This window comes from Adelges cooleyi, unplaced genomic scaffold (assembly GCF_023614345.1).
Source record: "Adelges cooleyi isolate 19-005CV unplaced genomic scaffold, UGA_ACOO_1.1 ACOO_flye_CR_arks_rails_tigmint_CR_PRNA_9, whole genome shotgun sequence".
NCBI lineage: Eukaryota > Metazoa > Arthropoda > Insecta > Hemiptera > Adelgidae > Adelges > Adelges cooleyi.
In genome coordinates, this window is record NW_026096579.1 from 11,763,742 (window position 1) to 11,782,261 (window position 18,520).

Below are 18,520 nucleotides of genomic sequence, written 5' to 3' on the forward strand. Positions count from 1 at the left end.
TAATGTTCATGCAATTTGTTTTGTAAAATAGGTGATACACCAGTTAAGATTTTTGCGGACATGCGGACATGCGGCATGCCATGACATTACCATGACAATGTGCCCTATTAACATAATATTTTAAAAGGTATACCTCATTTTTAAACTGCAGGCATTGCCAAGGCCAGAGCAAATATGTAAGGATACTGGAGAAATGTTTTTGCAACGTTTTTTCAAATCAAAAGCATTACCAGCGTACCGAATGGGAGAATAGTAACCAGTTACTAATGGTAACGGTGAATTGCACTTGAGTTTTCCCTTGTTTAAATTATGATGAGGTGGATTTAGTTAAATTAAATGATAATTTCATTAGGTGGATGAACTCAATGAAAACTATTCGAAAAATATTGCTGAATCTGAAAAATTAAAAAAAAGTGACGTTATAAAAAATGTTTTAGAAAGGGTTGCAATCAAAATGGGGGTTGAGCCTGGAGAACTTGGTAAACTCGAAAGACGTAATTTGCACAACAACCTCTGATGGTTAGATTTTGGTTTCATTAACTATGCATATGAGGCGTGTCTCTTAGAAAGGTCTTATAACAACCGATCATTTCCCACGTCGTGCAGGATATTCTGCCGAGAAGATCTCAAAGTAAGTGTTTTATTATGATAATTATTATTATATTAACGGCTGCAAATTAATAAATATTGATATGTAACAACATTTGTTCAGGCTTTGAAATACATCGAAGAACTTAAATGGTACTATACTGCTGGTTATGGAAACCCTTCGAACTTAAAACAAGCTTGTCCTATGGCCACAAGTCTTTTTGAAATGTTCAGGTATAATGATTATTCGTCAACTAGGTTACTGTTTATCGATTATGACCATTATAAATATGTTTGAATTGTACTTTGATAACTTTTTTTAGGAAAACTAATTAACTTAAGTATTCAGATTGTGTATTATAGTTTTGTAAATAGGTATATTTTAAAATAACTCACGTTTAATTTTTCTTATTTTTTGATTCTCGTATTGACTTAGATATGGTGATTGACTTTTTTGACAAGTTATTTAAAATTTAATATATAATCATATCGTAGACTTTTTGGATTATTGATGGTTCGGAAGTTGAATCCAGAAGGTACTATCAGAAATTTAAAGTTAATCAGCTCACTCAATCTGCCGCAGTATGACAAAAATCAATAGTTAGTTATTAAGTCATTTAATATTAGTTATCTAATAATACTTTTAAAATTTAATTTAAACCTTCCTCTGCAAGTTTATAGATATTTAACCTCTATTTGCTCCAAGTTCTTATTGTATAGTGCTTAGTTTATACGACGTTAGTGTATATTGTGACAATATAAACAGTCTGGTTCGTGTAAATTTTACAATATAATCTAGACGTTATCTCTGGAATTTAGTAATTAATATTTGTGTGAATTTATGTCGATCAATAATTCACAATTTTTGTCAGAACTACATACTATACAATCCTAAAATGAAATGTTATTTGATAAGTAATTATTTATACTGTTTAACTAATAACTTACTTTTTATTTTTAGAACAAAAACTGAAGGACGCAGCTCAAATGGTCCTTTTCATTTTGGAAACGCTCATAACATACTTCATTTATATGTGATACTGGGTCTAGCCAAAGACAGTGCTCCGTTAAAGTCAACTAACTACAATAACATGGAGGACCGTTATTGGAGAACTTCCAAAATGGTTCCATGGATTGCAAACTTCATGGCTGTACTTTTCAAAAGCAATAGTGATGAATATTACATAGCTTTTTATTTCAATGAAAAACTTACGACCATCACGCTAAATGACGGGAGTAAGTGTGAAAAGTGTCGGTGGGCCGATATTCAAAACCTGTTTATGACATATATTAGAGACAACCAGTGTTAACGTAAGTTTAAAACTACTTAATTGTTTTTTTAATTTTAATAGTTTTATTCTTAATCTATTATCACATACCTAAATTCAAATCTTAGTTTATATCCAATTAAATTTATATTGTCAATAAATAACTATAAATCTTACATATCATACATTTAAAAAAAAAAACCTTATAAGCATTTATTGAACAATATTGTAGCTTGACAATTACAATAGTTTATAAGTGTTGTTTAAGTTGATGTTGAAATACAGATGTATTTAATTTCCGGATACCTATTACTGCATTTGTTTTTATACCTACCCTGAGTAATTTTACATATTATGGTCGTAATGATTCGGGTTTGACAAACCCTCGTGGTGGCAGTTTAAAAATAAAACCAATATTTTAGTTCCTTAACTCATGACTCAAGCGCGTCACAATTATTTATTTATTATTTATAATTCTAAACAGAACAAAAGATTACAAGATTTTGGAGACAAGATCATATCATTTTTTTAAAAAACTTAATATTAAACATTTAAAATCACAACTTTTTTTTACGATATTATTTAAAAAATCAGATATGTCATAGTCGATTGCCTATGACATGTTGATATCTATCGATTTTATAATAGAAGTTTTTGCTTTAAAACCAATATGGAACAAGTAAAACGCATTCGACGTAGCTATGTTATTTTGTTCTGTATTTTTTTGAAATCGCTGTTAAGGAAAATTAATTAACCGCCGAAAAAGAGTCCCAATTACAGAACTAATAATTATACATCGCAGTTTAACCTTTAAATTAAGATTTTTCAAAAAATTGCCTATACCAAACTCCTTAATATATAGGGGGAATAACGTCCTCTTAATCATTTATCAATATTTAGACTATCCAATTCTTATTATTTTTTAATCTGTATTACGTTTAAATTTATTAGTTTACATTTCTTAAAAATTATAATATTTACATTCCTCGAAATTATTTATTTTAGGTTAAAAATTTAAAATTTATATCGTAAGTTAATTATATAAATTCTTAGTATCTGTATTTTGTTGAATAATCCTTGGGTGATACAACTAAACCTCGGCCTTTTCTTGCACCTCTATAAACCGTTTCAAGAATATCAATCATTTCTTGTTTATCTTCAAGTGCCCAGTTAATTTTGTTGTTATTTCCTGTGCCCAAATCAATCATTATATGCTTGTTACGAAAGAAGAACATAACTGTACATGGATCGTACAACTCGTACCTAATATAAACATAAAAACATGTATTAAGTATCTTGGTTCTGTTTTAAAACAATATAAAATATAAAATTATTGATTTACATTTTATTAAAATCTGGTACTTTAGTTATGTCCACCAAATAAACTACTGCAAAGTTCTTTACTTTTTCTGCAATATTGTACAAAACTTCATCCATTTTCATACAAGTCGGATCCCAATCGTGGCCAAAACGAATAACCTGTTTAAAAATAATTGTACATACATACATATTTTTAACAACGTTTTCTTTAAAAAACAATAATCTTACCACAACTCTGTCTTCTTCAGAAAGAATAGCCTGGTCGACTTGCCAGCCATTAAATAAATGCGCTAACATATACGACATTATGAATTCTTTACCAAGACTTTCAAAGTAATAAAAATAAGTATCTAATATTCTGAAATTTTAATATAAGCTAATAGCTATTAAGAAAAATAGCTCATAAACAAGAAAAACAATTGAAGACCCAAGTACATTTAAATAATAATTTTTAAATGATAATACCTTGTTGATGTCAATGTTAAGTGATAACATTTTTTCTTGATAACAAGAAACAATCAATGTTATTATATCGATTCTTACAGTGTGGCCGTTTGAATTTTGAGATGCTTTTCATCGATACTTTATTAAAAATTAAAAAAAGACCTTACAATAGGGTCGGAGCACATTGGAAAAATACAAATATGAATATCGATAAAAGCATTGTACGTAATGACAGTAATGTATTTATATATGAGTTTTTTGTGTTAGGATGGATACGATAAAGGTTGATCGTCCGTCTATAATAATATTCATTGCTTAAGTTAGCCATAATCCATTTTTCGTTATTATCAGTTAATGAAAACATTTTCAAATATCTGTTGGTAATTGATTCACTCACACATAGCAACCTACAAAATGACCACGTGACCAAAATTTACAAGTGTATAACACAAAATTGTATAATATGTTATATGTTATCTGAGTTGTTTTAGGATAGTTAAGGGTAGGGGTTAAGGTTTTTAAATGAAGAGAAGTTTACTTCTGCCCCCCATGTACCATTTGAGTTTTAGGTTAAAATATATATCCTAGTTAAAAAACGAAATAATTATATGTCCCTAATCTATCAATACTCTACAGTTTACTGGTTATACCTATTTTAGTTATGATTTATGAGAATTGAAATGGTTCTTCTTCAAAGTTAAGCTTTTTTTGTAATCTTCTTGGATAAATTTGTTGATAGTTATAAATCTTACTTATTAGCTAAAATACACATTAGATAGAAAAAAATGTCATTAGTCAATTCGAACTGGTTAAATACTAAAATATATGTATTCATTTAATATTTTACAAAAATGTACTACAATAGTATGTACAAATAATTTAATAAATTTAGATTTTTATTGATGTTTAATAGTTTTAACTATCATAATTTGCACTAGTCTTCAATCATTTTAAACTTTAATGGTCCATGTGGCATGTACATCGGATGAACAGTGTAATCAAGACTACCATATTCGTATTGAACTTGGAAATTCTGTAAAATCTATAGCAATAACACATTTAAATTATTTAATCGTTCATAACATTTAAAACATAATTTTGGTTATAAGGATTATATAAATATATGTAACCAGTAACTGTAACAGTACTGCAGCCAATATAAACTATTTGTCATACAATCTTACTTTAGCTAAAACTGTTTGAAGTTCTAAATCAGCGAATCTACGGCCTAAACACATCCTTTTACCGTAGCCAAATGGTAAACTGGCAAAGGAATGATGACGATGATGAGTTCCTTTCAACCACCTTTCCGGTAAAAATTGGTCTGGTTGAGAAAAATATTTACTACTATTACTAATAGCATAATGTTGGAATACAATTTGAACGCCTTTTGGTATTTTGTATCCACCTACAACAGTATCTTTGGTCATACAACGGCCATTTCCAAGTACAACCGGGTACATTCTGTAATCATAAAACAATTAAGCGTTAACGTTAAAAGTTAAGACTGGTGCCAAGATATTATGTAATAATTAATTTATTAAAGTAAAAATCCAATACAGTTTATATCTAACCTTAACGTTTCTTTAATGCAAGCTTTTAAATATTGTAGTTGTTCTAATTTAGCGGATGTCAACTTGGTGTCTGCGTAGGGCAATACTTTTTTGATTTCTTCTCTAACTTTCTTTTGTTTGTCTGGATGTTGAGTTAGCTGATAAAGAACTGACGCAAGAGCCGCAGATGTCTAAACAAATATTGATAGAATTGTATTCTATTATACTATATGAATAAAACTAATCAACCATTACAGTATCGATCCCAACTATAAACATGTCCAACGATAGTATCTGTGCCAATTTCGGATTAGATGGATCTAAACTAAGCACTCGTTTTAAAAGCGAAGATTGATGGTCCGTGCAAAATGATTTTTCTGATAAAAGTTTATTTAAAGACTTATCAATATGTTTTGAAGTAATCCTAGACAACAGCGAAAATATAGGTAGGTATTTAATTACAAATTTCGTAGAACAAATATTAACATTGATTACTCACTTCGTAATGGTGTCTAACGCTTTGATGTACTTTTTCCAAGTCGGAGTACTAAAAAGTTTCCAGAAAGGTATTTTTAGTTCAAGGACTGGTACGTTTTCAAAAAATGTGTTTATGGCATTTATCAAGTTTTGAGTATCTGAGTTCATCGCGTAGTCATCGTCGAGACACCCGAGTTTTTGGTCCAATGCCACTCTCGCTATAGCTGTCCAAATTATAATAAGTTATGATTAAATTTCAATCAAATACTATGCTGTGTAATTTTTGTAAACTATGTATGTTAAATATGGAAACTTACATTCAAGAGACCATTTATGTATCTCGTTTAAAAAGTCATGTGGAACCTCTTGATTGTGATTTTTAATTTTTTTAATCCTTTTAATAATAATCATAAAACATAATGATACATTAAATGTTTGTAAGCTTTCAATATCTACAAAGAGCGAGTCCACCTGCTAAGTGTTTACCTATTCACAAACGATATGGCCGTTTCTTCAATGGTCCCAATGTAATGTTTAGCCGTCCTCGGTTGCAACATAGGTTGTTGCACTTTGCTGCGGAACTGATACCATTTCTCGCCATGCCTATGGTAAAACAATTAAACCGTCAATGAAATAACTCTAGGTGCACAGCGTGGTGACTAATTTTGGCCGCACTCGTCGCTTTTACCACGTTGTTTTCTCTGTACATGAAATGAGCTACTACCTTTCGAATTCCATGGTGTATTATGTTCATATATCTGTATTCTACTACCATAGTATACCTAACTATACTTACACGGCTATGACACCCGCTAGTTCACCGAAAAAATCTTTTCTCAGTACATGTTTGTAATAGTTTAAGGAAGGCATCGATGGTCGGTGTGGCATGAGCTCTTCGTTTCTGAAAACCTTTTCGATTTCGTCCGCATCGTACAAGAACACCATGTCTGGTCTGCCGAGAAGTTTTCCAATTTTCACCACGTCTCCGTATTCTTTCCATAGTCTCAGCGATAACTTGTCTATTTCGGTAATATTATAATCACCTGTAAAATAAGCAAACATGTATACTTTTCAGAAGACATTATTATCCATTATTTAAGGGGTTCTGAATAAAAAGTTCCGCTTAGTATTTAAAGTTAAACAATATAGTTATGGAGATTTTTTATTGGCAGTTTATTTTTTTCACCACACCACCACAGTGTTCATTGACAAGTGACAACATTTTAAACTTCTTTTTAACCTAAATATAGCAACGTAGTATGCGTTTTACATGGTCCAAGCGAGAAATATCAGTGAATAATACTCTAGAAAAACTAACTAAAAAAACAGACATGTTGTTTTTTCAAAAAAATTATTTTTATTTTGTTTTTTAATACTATCATGAACCGAGAAAAATGCATTCTGCGTAGTTCAGTTTTTATGCTAAAAAGTTGGGCGAAATTCCTTTTAATAAACGGTTACGTACCGATGTATGGCAAAAATCTCCAATTGTTGCCTAGCAAAGGCAACGGGCTCGGACCAGGCATGTCCTCATAGTCTTTGGCGTAGTCCGCATCGTTCTGTATGCTAGCACTTACTAAACTCGATTTAAGCCGATGACCAGCTACAGAGCTCAATCCTCGGAGCCGCTTACTTAGTAACGACATTATCGCGTCGGTAAGCCCTGCGAACAGACTGAATTAGCATCGTCCGTGGAACTCTTTTTTTAATGCTATAGGTTATTTATCGCTGTCAATATGTTGACAAAAATGCATGATAGTATGATTATATATATAATGTATTAGTAGAGAGAGCACCTATTGTATTGTACGCGCGCAGTTCATGGTTGTCAAACTATCACGGATCTGTTGTTAATTTAATGGGTGTCATTAAGTATTTATTATGATTACGAAGACAATCGGCTTATAAGAAGATATTACTTTCTTTTTTTGAGGACGTTGAATCGAAAAAATAGATATATGATTTCGGTCAAGTTATGGTAATTAGAAATTCCGCTTATAATAACATGAGTTGACTATTAAGTCATGCGTAGCACATGTTTAAGTCCTAACAAAATAAATACAAAGTCTATACTTAGTTTTAAGTTTATTTAGCTTCGGACATTCAACTGAGAGTAAACTTTAATGATTGATGAATCATTTAATGTATCTTTCTAGTAAATTACTACTGAAGAAAATCCCTAATATGAATACCTACTATTCATATTAGGGCTTGAAACAGTTATAGATTTTTTTCAATAAAATAGTTATTTAATAATTTTATTATAAAAGTTATCTAAAATAAAAGTTTTTGAAATAAATGTTTAAAAACATTTTTTTTGTAAAAAAGTTGCTTTGTAGAAAACTTGCATACTAGTTTTGTACAAAAAAGTTTTTAATCACTTAAGTATTAAACATTTTTATTTTAAAAGTTAAATAAAACTATTTAAAAATTAAAGTAAAAACACATAAAATTATAACTTTATTTGTTTTTTTAATAAAAATAAACTGTTAAATTCAAGCTCTGGTGTATATGTATATACTTATAGAGCATACAAGAAAATCTTTAATGGTAGGTTATTATTATTTTCTCGCTATAGTGACTGTGTTCTTGCTTCTTGAAATTACAATTATTAATGTCCAGTAAGATTGCGAAAAATAAATATGATGGTATTCGACGGTCATTTGACCGGTGTAAGTACTGTTTACTAACCAAATATTTTCTTTGAAATTCGGACAAAGTGACCGATACCATGTGTGGCAGGTAATATAATTAAAAATTAGGGTATGGAAGGAATGTTATTGATTTTCAAATCACGTATTTTGTGTAAATTGTGTCAACGAGTGGGTATTTAGATAAATAGTAAATCATATATAATTACGAACACCTAAAAATATGTCTTTGTATACTCAGTAATAAAGTCAAATAGTTCAGCCGTGAAGAAAAGAGAAAGTCAAAAAGTAATAAGAGCGTTTATAAATATTGATCAAATTGACGGGCAGTTTTTAGTGACTGATGTTGTTTACATTCAATAGTTTTTAGCATATATAATCATTCTGAGTCTCTTAAACTAAAAATAATATTGGCATAGACATTAATACAAAAGAATAATTGCTGTGTACTAGTTTTTGATGTTTGGACTATCGAATTCGGTAACATTTTTGCAGTAAATGATGTATGCTATGTGTGCTTAGAACATAATGATGATAATAGGAACATTTTTGAAGCTGACCCTTTCTCTTTTGTTTTTTTTTTCTAAATTTAGCGATTCACATAATTTATAATTAAGTTATAGAATTACATTTTTTAAATTAAATACACATACATTTTGTTTTTTCCTCGCTCTTTTAATAATTTTCTTTGTAGTAAGAAATTTAAATTCGTGCTAATAAAATAAAATAAAAATAGCATAAACGTAAAATAAAATTATGTGGCCATACCAAGCTTCAGATTTATTTTAATCAAATTTATTAAAAAAATATTCAATATTAATCAAACCATTAAAATATAATATGTTTATAAATTCTCTAGGAAAAAATATTTAGTTACTTGTTTAAATTAAATAATTAATTTGAGTCATAGTCACCATTCACTACCATAACTACGTATTATTTTAACTATGTGATACCATTTTGATTTTAGCTTTCTATTATATATTTTAGCTACTTAACTTTTGTCTATAACATGTGTGCTCTTGTTTCGTATTAAAAACTTTATCTTATTGTTTTAATAAACTGTAAAGGTCTTATGTTCTTTGAAATAAAGCTATTAATCTAGCTTATAATCTAGATTATAAGATAAAGAATTCCTGACTGTCCAAAGAAAATACTAAGAGTTAAGACCCATGATTTAGAGTTTGTAATGAAAATGAAAATCCTAATTTCATAATGAATTTCTAATTCGACTTATCGATTTACTAGTTTTTAATAATATACTGTTTACCTTATGTACGAATTTTGCAGCTATGAAAATATATTACTTGTTCAAAGAAATAACAGAAAATTTTGATTTGAAATTTACACTATTGACATTGCAATCACACACAACACGATATAATATCATGATTTTCTAACATTTAATGTTGCTAGTAACGAAGAACAACGAAGAATAAGAACAAAAATGATTTTACGGTGCACGCCTTCACTATGTTAATCAAGTATTTTCACCATTCCATGATCATATCGCCGAGACTTAATACATACTACTCTAGGACACGCCGGACAGGACACCAAAACATAACATTATTATTGCGGATGGGTAGGGTTTTTCGCTTTCATAAATTGACCACAGTTTTAGCCAGCTTGGTGTGCGCATAGCCAGCGTTTACGTTCCTCCTCTTGTTTACATTTGTGTACAGCCAATATTAGATTTAAAACCTGTCTAACCGGTTTGAGAGAAAAAGTAATGGAGTTTTGCAAAAATAGTGAAAGGACGGAAAACTACGCTACATTCTTTGATTTACATACTCATGACCTATCTAGCTATTTTAGATGGACACTGTCAGTGCATAGAAATGCACGAGAAACCTGTTAATTTCAGCTAGGACTTTCTTCTTCTATAGATTATAGGCTAAGATTCGTAAATTTGTACTTTGTAATTTGTACGTTCAAGTCTGAATAATATTTACAGCCAATTTAAAAGTGCTTGAGGTTGAGCTTTTTTTCTAATTTCGTAATATTTTGTTTGGTTTACATTGATTTGATTAAAAAAAAAAACGATTTTAAACATAGATTTTGAAGTAAATTAAAAGATCTCTTGGAGGGGGAATTTTTGAGTTCTTTGAGAAGGCTAAAGAGCTAAGACATTATATTCTATTTTCATTTTCAGTAAAATTGTACAATGTACTTATTAAAAACAAAATTCTGTTATTTATTTAATCATTATGACGCTAATACTCACAAAATAAAGTTAGGTAAAATTACATTTTTGTGAAAAATTGCCTATATGTATCGCTTTATACATGGTATAAAGCATTATATGGTATAAAACATGTAACCTTTTAGTTTAATTATATTATGAACAATACAGATCGAAATAATCTAGATTAATACCATATAATGCTATTTCATATTAGTTTTTTTGGTATACCCACGATTATAATAATAATTGTATCATTTATCCTTTTCAGTTACTTAATATAAGATACAGATTTGAGCAATATTATTTCCGAAGTTTTCTAGCATGTCTAAAAAATCTTATGACAAAAGCGATGATGATGTTATGATTAATCATGAAGGAACGTTTTACAATAAAAACAAAAAAACAGTCAAATATTGGAAAAATAAATACCGTTTGTCAGAAATAGAGTTATCAAATGAACACGAGTTTAAAAATCTATCCGATTTAGATAAAACAAAGCAATATGTAAATAATAGGTTATCAAAGTATCTAAAACTCTCTGAAAGCCACAAGGATTCAACAAACTGTAAAACTTTAACAAAACAAACAGAAATTGATGATCATTTTAAAAACACTTTTAATAACCAAGAACAACAATTCAACATTGTCCAACCCTTAAACACAGCCGAAATCGGAAAACAATGGGACCATGTGTTTGCATATTGCTACAACAGACCTCATAAACTGAACAACGAATTACAAACGTCAAATGCATATTTTTTAGAAAACAAAACGGTCAGTGTACATCCAAAAGAAAATATTAAACAACAATGTCGATATGATTATGATATTTCACGTTGTAATCGTTTAATAACCAAGTACAAGAACTATCACGTAACGGCACTGGCCAGGAGTACAGTTTGAACTCAAATATCTTCCCAGAAGAAAGGGAAACATACAATACATTTATGTGGTTCAACGGGTTAAAACTTCCGCTCGATTAAATACCGAAGTAACTGTAGTTTAAAAAAAAGAGAGGAACAAAATTAATTGAATTATTCTACAGATATAATTTTGGAATCGGGTGATGTAAACACGAGTTGCTATGATTATCGCATTTGGAATCATAAAGACCTGAACTTTCAAGATACTGACATGAAATTTCGTTTTATGCCAAAAGCTAAGAATGGCGAGCAAACCTATACAACACAGGTAAAAAAAAATTAAAAAATACATTTATTTATTAATCATTATGATTATACAAAAATAGCATATCTTATAAATTATCAGCTATCATTTAAGACCTTTCAGTCATTTTAAATTTCAATTCGCCGTCCGGGGCGTACATGAATGTCACTTTGTATTTCAACGGTTCGTATTGATATTCCAGCTTGTACGATCTGATCAACTATAAAAAATAATTATACATAGTATGAAATTTAGACGTTCTAACTAATATATAGTTCTGATTTAGAACTATATATTGTACATTAAACGATTTAGTGAGCATCAATTATTTACCTTGGCGATGAATACTTGCATTTCCAAATCAGCAAATCTTCTTCCCAAGCACATTCTAGGTCCATGACCATATGGTAGCGATGCGAATGGATGAATATATCCGGTCGACTGTTTCATCCATCTTTCGGGTTTGAACTGTGTACAGTCCGTCACATACTCTTCCATGTTCCCCGTAACAATAGTTGGAAATACTAGCTGAATCTGTAATAAATTGATTACATTTATTATTGAAATATTATTACTACGGACAATAAGTGGGTGATAATTTACATATTAGTTTATTTATACAATGACATATTATATATTACGACATTTTTTTTTATACTAATTTTATCTTTTGCTACCTGTATGTTTAGATTATAAACCACTGTGCATCATAAGTAATATATAATGATAATTGATAAGCTGTAAATATTTTGAAGATCATAATATTTGAGTTTCCAGGGCTTAAGAATGTCATGTGATCACGATTTTTCATCATACGGTTTAAATTTGGAGACAGATAAAATATATCCTTTAAATACAAAGTGGAAATTCTCGGATCGCACTAAAGTTTGTCAGGCCACAGAAAGGTCGAGCGAAATGTTAAAAACTGTAAGTGATCTTGGCTGCTACGTAGAGTACTTCGATAAAAGTAATCGCCCAACAGCTTCATTCGTGTTTTACGATATAAATAATGTTTTTATATGTTTCGTCTCAGTGTGGGAAAACATTGTTCAAGGCATTTCAGGATATTATATTTGTTAGCAATGACTGACATTGCCATTTATGTCATATCTGAGGCTTTATTTTAATATAAACATATGAAATAAAAGGTACTCTAGTCTCTACTTACGCCTTTTGGTATCCTGTAACCACAAATGACCATATCTTTCTGTAATGTTCTACCGTTTCCTATCACAGTTGAATACATCCTAAAAATGTCATTAAATATTATTTGCATAACTTTAAATCACACGATCAAACTTACCGTAATACTTCTTTGATAAATGCTTTCAAATAAATCATTTTTTCCAATTTACTCGCATCTAATTTGTCGTCTTTGTTGGGAAGCACTTTTAACATTTCTTGATATATTTTTTCTTGTTCTTCAGGCCTCGTCGCTATTTGATAAAGCATTGAACATACAGCCATCGATATCTAGAAAATCCGCCATAAATAAAATATTATAATAATCTGAATTAGCACTTTGTACATTGTAATTTATTTACTAATTAAAATACCGTGTCTATTCCGACAAGAATAAGATCCAACGCTAATACGTAGGCAGTTTTGGGATCGGGTTCGTTAGCTAATATTCTTTCCACCAAAGACAATTCGCTTTCATTGACTATCGCTGGTTTGGTTTTTAATCTCAGCATGGCGTCATCTATATACTTCATACATATTCTAAAACATCATAGTTTATTTTAATGTAGGTAAAATTACTTGTTTATAAAATCATTCTTTAATAAAACTAATTTATCTATTAACCTAACCTATTAAGTTACTAACCAATGGTTGAATTTAAACAAACAACGATTTAGGTACCAACTTACTCGATAAAATAGTCCATGTTAGACACGTATTTCTTCCAAAGCGTTGACGGCAAATAACGCCAAAATGGATATTTTAGTTCTAGCAGAGCTACATTACGAAGAGCGTATTTCGCTGCATCTATAATCTTTTGCGGCTCTGAATTATGAGGTAAATCGGGTCTCAAACAACCCAGTCTAGCATCTAAAGCCACTCGACCTATGCACTCCAATGCCCACTTGTGAATTTCATTGTCGAAATCAGCAGGCATTTCAGAATTTTCGTTTTTCATTTCTTGCATTCTAAACATAATTAATACATTTATATTTATTTGTAAAATCCGGGATCGTTTTACTATATTCTATAGTCGTACAACTACGTAATATTATTTTATACCTTTGGATAAAGTAGTCGGAGACTTCTTCGATGGGCTGTATATATTTTTTTACGGTTTGAGGCTGTAGTACTGGCTTTTGAACTTTAGTTCTAAATTCTCTCCATGGTTCTCCATGCCTATAATATACAATGTGACATTTAATTAAGTATTAAATAGTTATATTATTTTCTTTTTTCCTACACTTACACGCCGACTACTCCGGGAAGTCTACCGAAAAACTGTTTTCGAACTTGACTCTTGTACTTAACTAAGCAAGGCATAGAGGGTCTAAATGGCGTATCTCCTTCTTGTCTGTAAACTTTTTCTATTTCGTCGGCATCGTAAACGAACAATAAATCCGGACGTCCAACAAGATTACCGAGTTTTGCCATTTTTCCGTATTGCTTGTAAAGTACGTACGATACATTAGCCAAATCCGATATCTGGTAAGGACCTATTGGAACCAAGAAAGACTTAACCAAATATAATTCAATTGTGTTTACTTATCAAAGTCAATAGTTATATGTCATTACCAATGATCGGTAACATTCTCCAAGTATTTCCGATAATTGGCCATGGAGTTGGTCCCGGAACATCACAGTAGGGTTTGGCTTTAGCTAAGTTTTCAGCTTCATCAAATGAGTCGATAGTTCCTGAAGACACAGCTGGTGCAGCAGCAGTTGACCGCCATCTCGTCGAAATATGGGATAAACGCAATTTTTTCATTATGGCTTTCTTAGTTTTAAGTTCATTCAATTTAACTGTATAATACCTATGTATGATCAAATATTATAGCTTTAATATGGACCTGAGAATTTCTTACATTTTATAATTTTCATTTTATTTGCGTCTGGACCCATGACAAACTTTAAATCACTACACTGATTTCTTACTATAAATAATTTTTATAATCGTTCACCAAAAGTATAAGTCTATATAAGATGGACTCCTATATTATAGGTGCGTTACATTAACTCCGTATAGTGGGGTTAATAGCCTTCTTTAGCCAACTATTGTTGGCTAGAGAAGAGTAGGAATACGATTAAATGAGAAAAGTCGCCGATTGTGACTTCCTTATTTATGAGACAGACTAAGTTCTAAAGCTGGAAAAGGAGGAAAATTTATAATAGAGAGTTAAGGTAGATGAAATCAAGAGAATTTAAGATGGTCCGATAGATCTGATGACGCCAGTTAGCAAATTATGGGAAGAAGAAAGATCATTTGGCTTGTCACGCTCGAGAGATGAACACTATACAGCTGCAGAATATCTGTGTAAGGAATTTGTAAGAAAAATGAGGACGATTCAACAAGAGAATTAACATTTTTATTACTGTGGATTTCGGAATTCAATGGATCTAGACTTCCGTATCAGAGACAGTTGTACAAGAGTTTTTATGGTTTGAATAAAGAAAGAAATATTAAAATTGAAAGGATTGGTAGAGAGAGCGAAAAGGCATGCCCTTTTCGGGAATCGGAATAGTAATAATGGGAAAAAACTACTAGCTATATAGGACCAAACATAATTTTTGGCAGTGTATTATGTATTAAAAGAAGAAAAGTACAGATGGAGGCTGGAGAAGAAAGAAATTCTAAGGCTAGGAATAAAAAATGCACAATTTACCGACGAGGCCAATATGGAAACGTCAATGAAGCCATACAAATTTTGGAAAATTAGTGGATAATTAGATTAAAGAAAGATATTGTAAAATGGAAAAAAGAAAGATTCTTGGGGAAGTGACTAAGAAAATAAGAAAAAATATTTAGTATGGGTGAAGAAATCAGAGCTGGATGAATAAAAATATAGGTAGGCGTTAAGTTGCTTAATGATAAGAGCAAACTGTGGTAGAGAACACACTGAGGGAGTGAAGATCGGTCTAGGCAACGTACCGCGATGATTTAAAATTATTTTTCTGAGATCCAAGTATCGAAACGAGTACATAATATAAAATATTTAATAATATTTAAGTAGTAGAGTAACTGTAGGACCAAAATGGGGGACTGCAAAGAAATTATTGTTATTTAATATTGACATAAGGATGATTAAAGTTGTTTGTTTATTTAGTCATACATCAGAGTAAAATATAATAAGTTTCAATCAAATTTGAAAATCTGCTCTGCTACCATACTTTATTAATTAAAAAATACATTTTTAGTAGAAAACATATGGCATTTTAGGATTGTGATAAAGATCATGACCCTATGTATGTATGTATTTTTTTTTCTTCAGGTTTTTGCAAGTAAAATGTCTTAATTATTTAAATATTTATTACGCCACTGACCGAGAAAGTTAATTATTATTTTAGGAGATGGTTTAAGAATTCGTTTTGCTTTCACATGATAGAAAGAAGGGGCATAGATACCTAAGTATAATTCTCCTGAATAACTATTGTAAAGATTTGTTTGTTGAAGTTATAACTTTGTTAAGAAAAGTTTCGAGATTTTAAAAGTCCTGTCCATAACGTCCATACCACTACATCAAATACACACGTAAATAAACAATTAATATCATTAATTATACAAGAAAATAAATTACTGTTGACTAAACCACATATTTAAAAAAGAAACAATATATATAAATGAAATACCGTTCATTATTTTTAAGACTCATAGAAGAAAGTGTCAAGGACAACTACTTATTTAAAAATAAAATAGATTCAAAACAATATTGTTTAAATTCATTTTTTCCTTACGGTATATCTTTTTTAAAATTATTTTAAAGCGTAGCAGATACACTTAAAATAATAATTTAATTGTAGATTTTTTGGAAAAATAAAAAACTATAAAAAAATGAATATTGTGCGTACATTCTTTTTTTCTGTACTATTTTAATAAAATTGAATAGGTAAGTGTTGTGGTACCAATTCAATGAAAACCAATTATGTACATAATATACCCAATTTAACACAATAGTAATTTGTTAAATGCTTTTTAAATCTTTGTGAAAAAAATGGACTGGTGTATATAATACATATAATATTTTAATACAAATATATGTATTATATTATTGTAGTAAAGTATACATTTTTAATATTTAATATAATTTATTGTAAATACTATTATCAAAAAACATATAATAATACAAAAAATCTTACTTTTACTGGAAGAGAAATTGGTACAGAATTTTTCCATTAAAACTAAGTATAGTTTGAATTACGTTTGAATTTTTGTCCAGCAACAGCTACGCTAACGTAGCAGGTACCAATGAATACTGATTACTGTCCAATTCTCAGGTAATGCAGACTACACTTTCTACCATTCTTGCCGTCGTAGCGGCCACTGAACTAATAAGAGATGTATCTTGCGAGTTGTGGTGTAGCCAACTTAACATTTGTCATTGTACTTGCATTAAATACATATTTCTAGAAGTACCTACTATAATAATTATAATGTATAATGAAAATATGGAGATTATAAAATAAATATTTAACAAGTAACAATTAATGTACTAAACTGTAAATACCAAGTTAATTAGTAGTACGAAATCGTGATTATCATTTTACGAACTACCTACTATTTATTTTTAATAAATAATTTACCTATTCATAGGTATGAATATGAATTGTCGTCTTAAATTAATAATTAAAAATGGGGGATTTCAGAAAAAACGGGCTGTATGCAGGATAGCCAATGAACTGGAATTATGCATTTGTATATGCATTTATTGTTTTATTTTAATGTATAATTAAATTATTAGATAGCTTCATAATATTATATTGTATTTCGTATGCTTGGTTTTATATACTTTTTCTGTTGGAATTTGTGGCAATTAATGAAAACAATAATAGTCATATATTATATCATTAAACCCAGTGACATATTTACGGGGGGGGTTATATCCCGGGCCCCCGGGAGGTTATTTGAAACATAATTTAAAATATAACGGTCATGCCTGCTGAAGTACTCAATATTCTCTCACTGTCCTCAAGAAAATTAGACTTTGTTTTGTAGTTAAGAATCCAAATTTTTGTTTACATGCAACAGGTATATAATAATATGAATATATGTTTATATTGAATAGGTATGGCTGTTAAAATCTGTATATCCCCCCCTCTCCCGTGGAAAAATCCTAGATACGCTACTGAATATACCTATAGTCCATATAATTAGTATAAGTTTATTTCTAAAACTAAATAGTTTATATAATAACACTTAGAATTACACTAGAATTAACACTTAGAATTACAAAAATATATAATACCAAGTAAAAACCCTATAAGTGTCTAATATTCCAATATTATACAATATACATAGGTATACCTAATATTCATAATAATTTGTTAAAAACGTACACATTTTTTAACTTCAAATTACTCTATAAGTTTTTTAAAAAATAGTCGTGTCTGAGTTGGTGATTATAGGACTGGACACGAGACAATGGATAATAGACGACGGAACGTTCCTATCCGATATTATTTTGTTCTGGAACAAATCAACTTATTTGTTTCGATCCGACATCTGTTTCGGAACAAATAAGTTTATTGGCTCCGAAAAAAATAGTTATTTGTTCCGAAGCAAATAAACTTTTTTTCTGGGACAAACGAACGATTTGTTCCGGAACAAATATCGGATAGGAACGAATAGGTTCATTTGTTTCATAACAAATATCGGATAGAAACAAATATTTTGATTTGTTCCGGAAC

General features: G+C 29.9%; 4 protein-coding genes and 1 long non-coding RNA gene across 5 annotated transcripts; 2 read left to right on the forward strand and 3 right to left on the reverse strand.

Moving 5' to 3' along the window:
* The first annotated feature begins 567 nt into the window (after window positions 1-567).
* Window positions 568-1,960, forward strand: LOC126846967 (multiple inositol polyphosphate phosphatase 1-like). The gene is made up of 3 exons (XM_050586884.1): window positions 568-631; window positions 713-822; window positions 1,550-1,960. Exons 2-3 carry the CDS (start codon window positions 794-796, stop codon window positions 1,896-1,898), a joined length of 378 nt encoding a protein of 125 aa, XP_050442841.1. The 5' UTR covers window positions 568-631; window positions 713-793; the 3' UTR covers window positions 1,899-1,960.
* A 78-nt stretch (window positions 1,961-2,038) lies between these two features.
* LOC126846966 (thioredoxin-like protein 4A) lies at window positions 2,039-3,625 on the reverse strand. The gene is made up of 3 exons (XM_050586882.1): window positions 3,405-3,625; window positions 3,199-3,335; window positions 2,039-3,119 (listed from the first exon to the last, which is right to left on the reverse strand). Exons 1-3 carry the CDS (start codon window positions 3,480-3,482, stop codon window positions 2,906-2,908), a joined length of 429 nt encoding a protein of 142 aa, XP_050442839.1. The 5' UTR covers window positions 3,483-3,625; the 3' UTR covers window positions 2,039-2,905.
* Window positions 3,626-4,429: 804 nt separating this feature from the next.
* LOC126846952 (probable cytochrome P450 49a1) lies at window positions 4,430-9,853 on the reverse strand. Its single transcript, XM_050586867.1, has 10 exons — window positions 9,572-9,853; window positions 7,116-7,313; window positions 6,447-6,693; window positions 6,137-6,253; window positions 5,968-6,044; window positions 5,673-5,874; window positions 5,429-5,597; window positions 5,195-5,364; window positions 4,805-5,084; window positions 4,430-4,662 (listed from the first exon to the last, which is right to left on the reverse strand). The coding sequence occupies exons 2-10, from the start codon at window positions 7,294-7,296 to the stop codon at window positions 4,555-4,557; spliced, it is 1,551 nt and encodes a 516-aa protein (XP_050442824.1). The 5' UTR covers window positions 7,297-7,313; window positions 9,572-9,853; the 3' UTR covers window positions 4,430-4,554.
* A 1,663-nt stretch (window positions 9,854-11,516) lies between these two features.
* Window positions 11,517-14,976, forward strand: LOC126846969 (uncharacterized). Its single transcript, XR_007686949.1, has 3 exons — window positions 11,517-11,680; window positions 12,434-12,583; window positions 12,690-14,976. It is a non-coding gene; the product is annotated as an uncharacterized LOC126846969 (long non-coding RNA).
* On the reverse strand, window positions 11,687-17,118 carry LOC126846951 (probable cytochrome P450 301a1, mitochondrial). The gene is made up of 10 exons (XM_050586866.1): window positions 16,973-17,118; window positions 14,414-14,652; window positions 14,088-14,334; window positions 13,901-14,017; window positions 13,528-13,806; window positions 13,213-13,378; window positions 12,960-13,129; window positions 12,825-12,903; window positions 11,990-12,190; window positions 11,687-11,876 (listed from the first exon to the last, which is right to left on the reverse strand). The coding sequence occupies exons 2-10, from the start codon at window positions 14,604-14,606 to the stop codon at window positions 11,766-11,768; spliced, it is 1,563 nt and encodes a 520-aa protein (XP_050442823.1). The 5' UTR covers window positions 14,607-14,652; window positions 16,973-17,118; the 3' UTR covers window positions 11,687-11,765.
* Window positions 17,119-18,520: the final 1,402 nt, after the last annotated feature.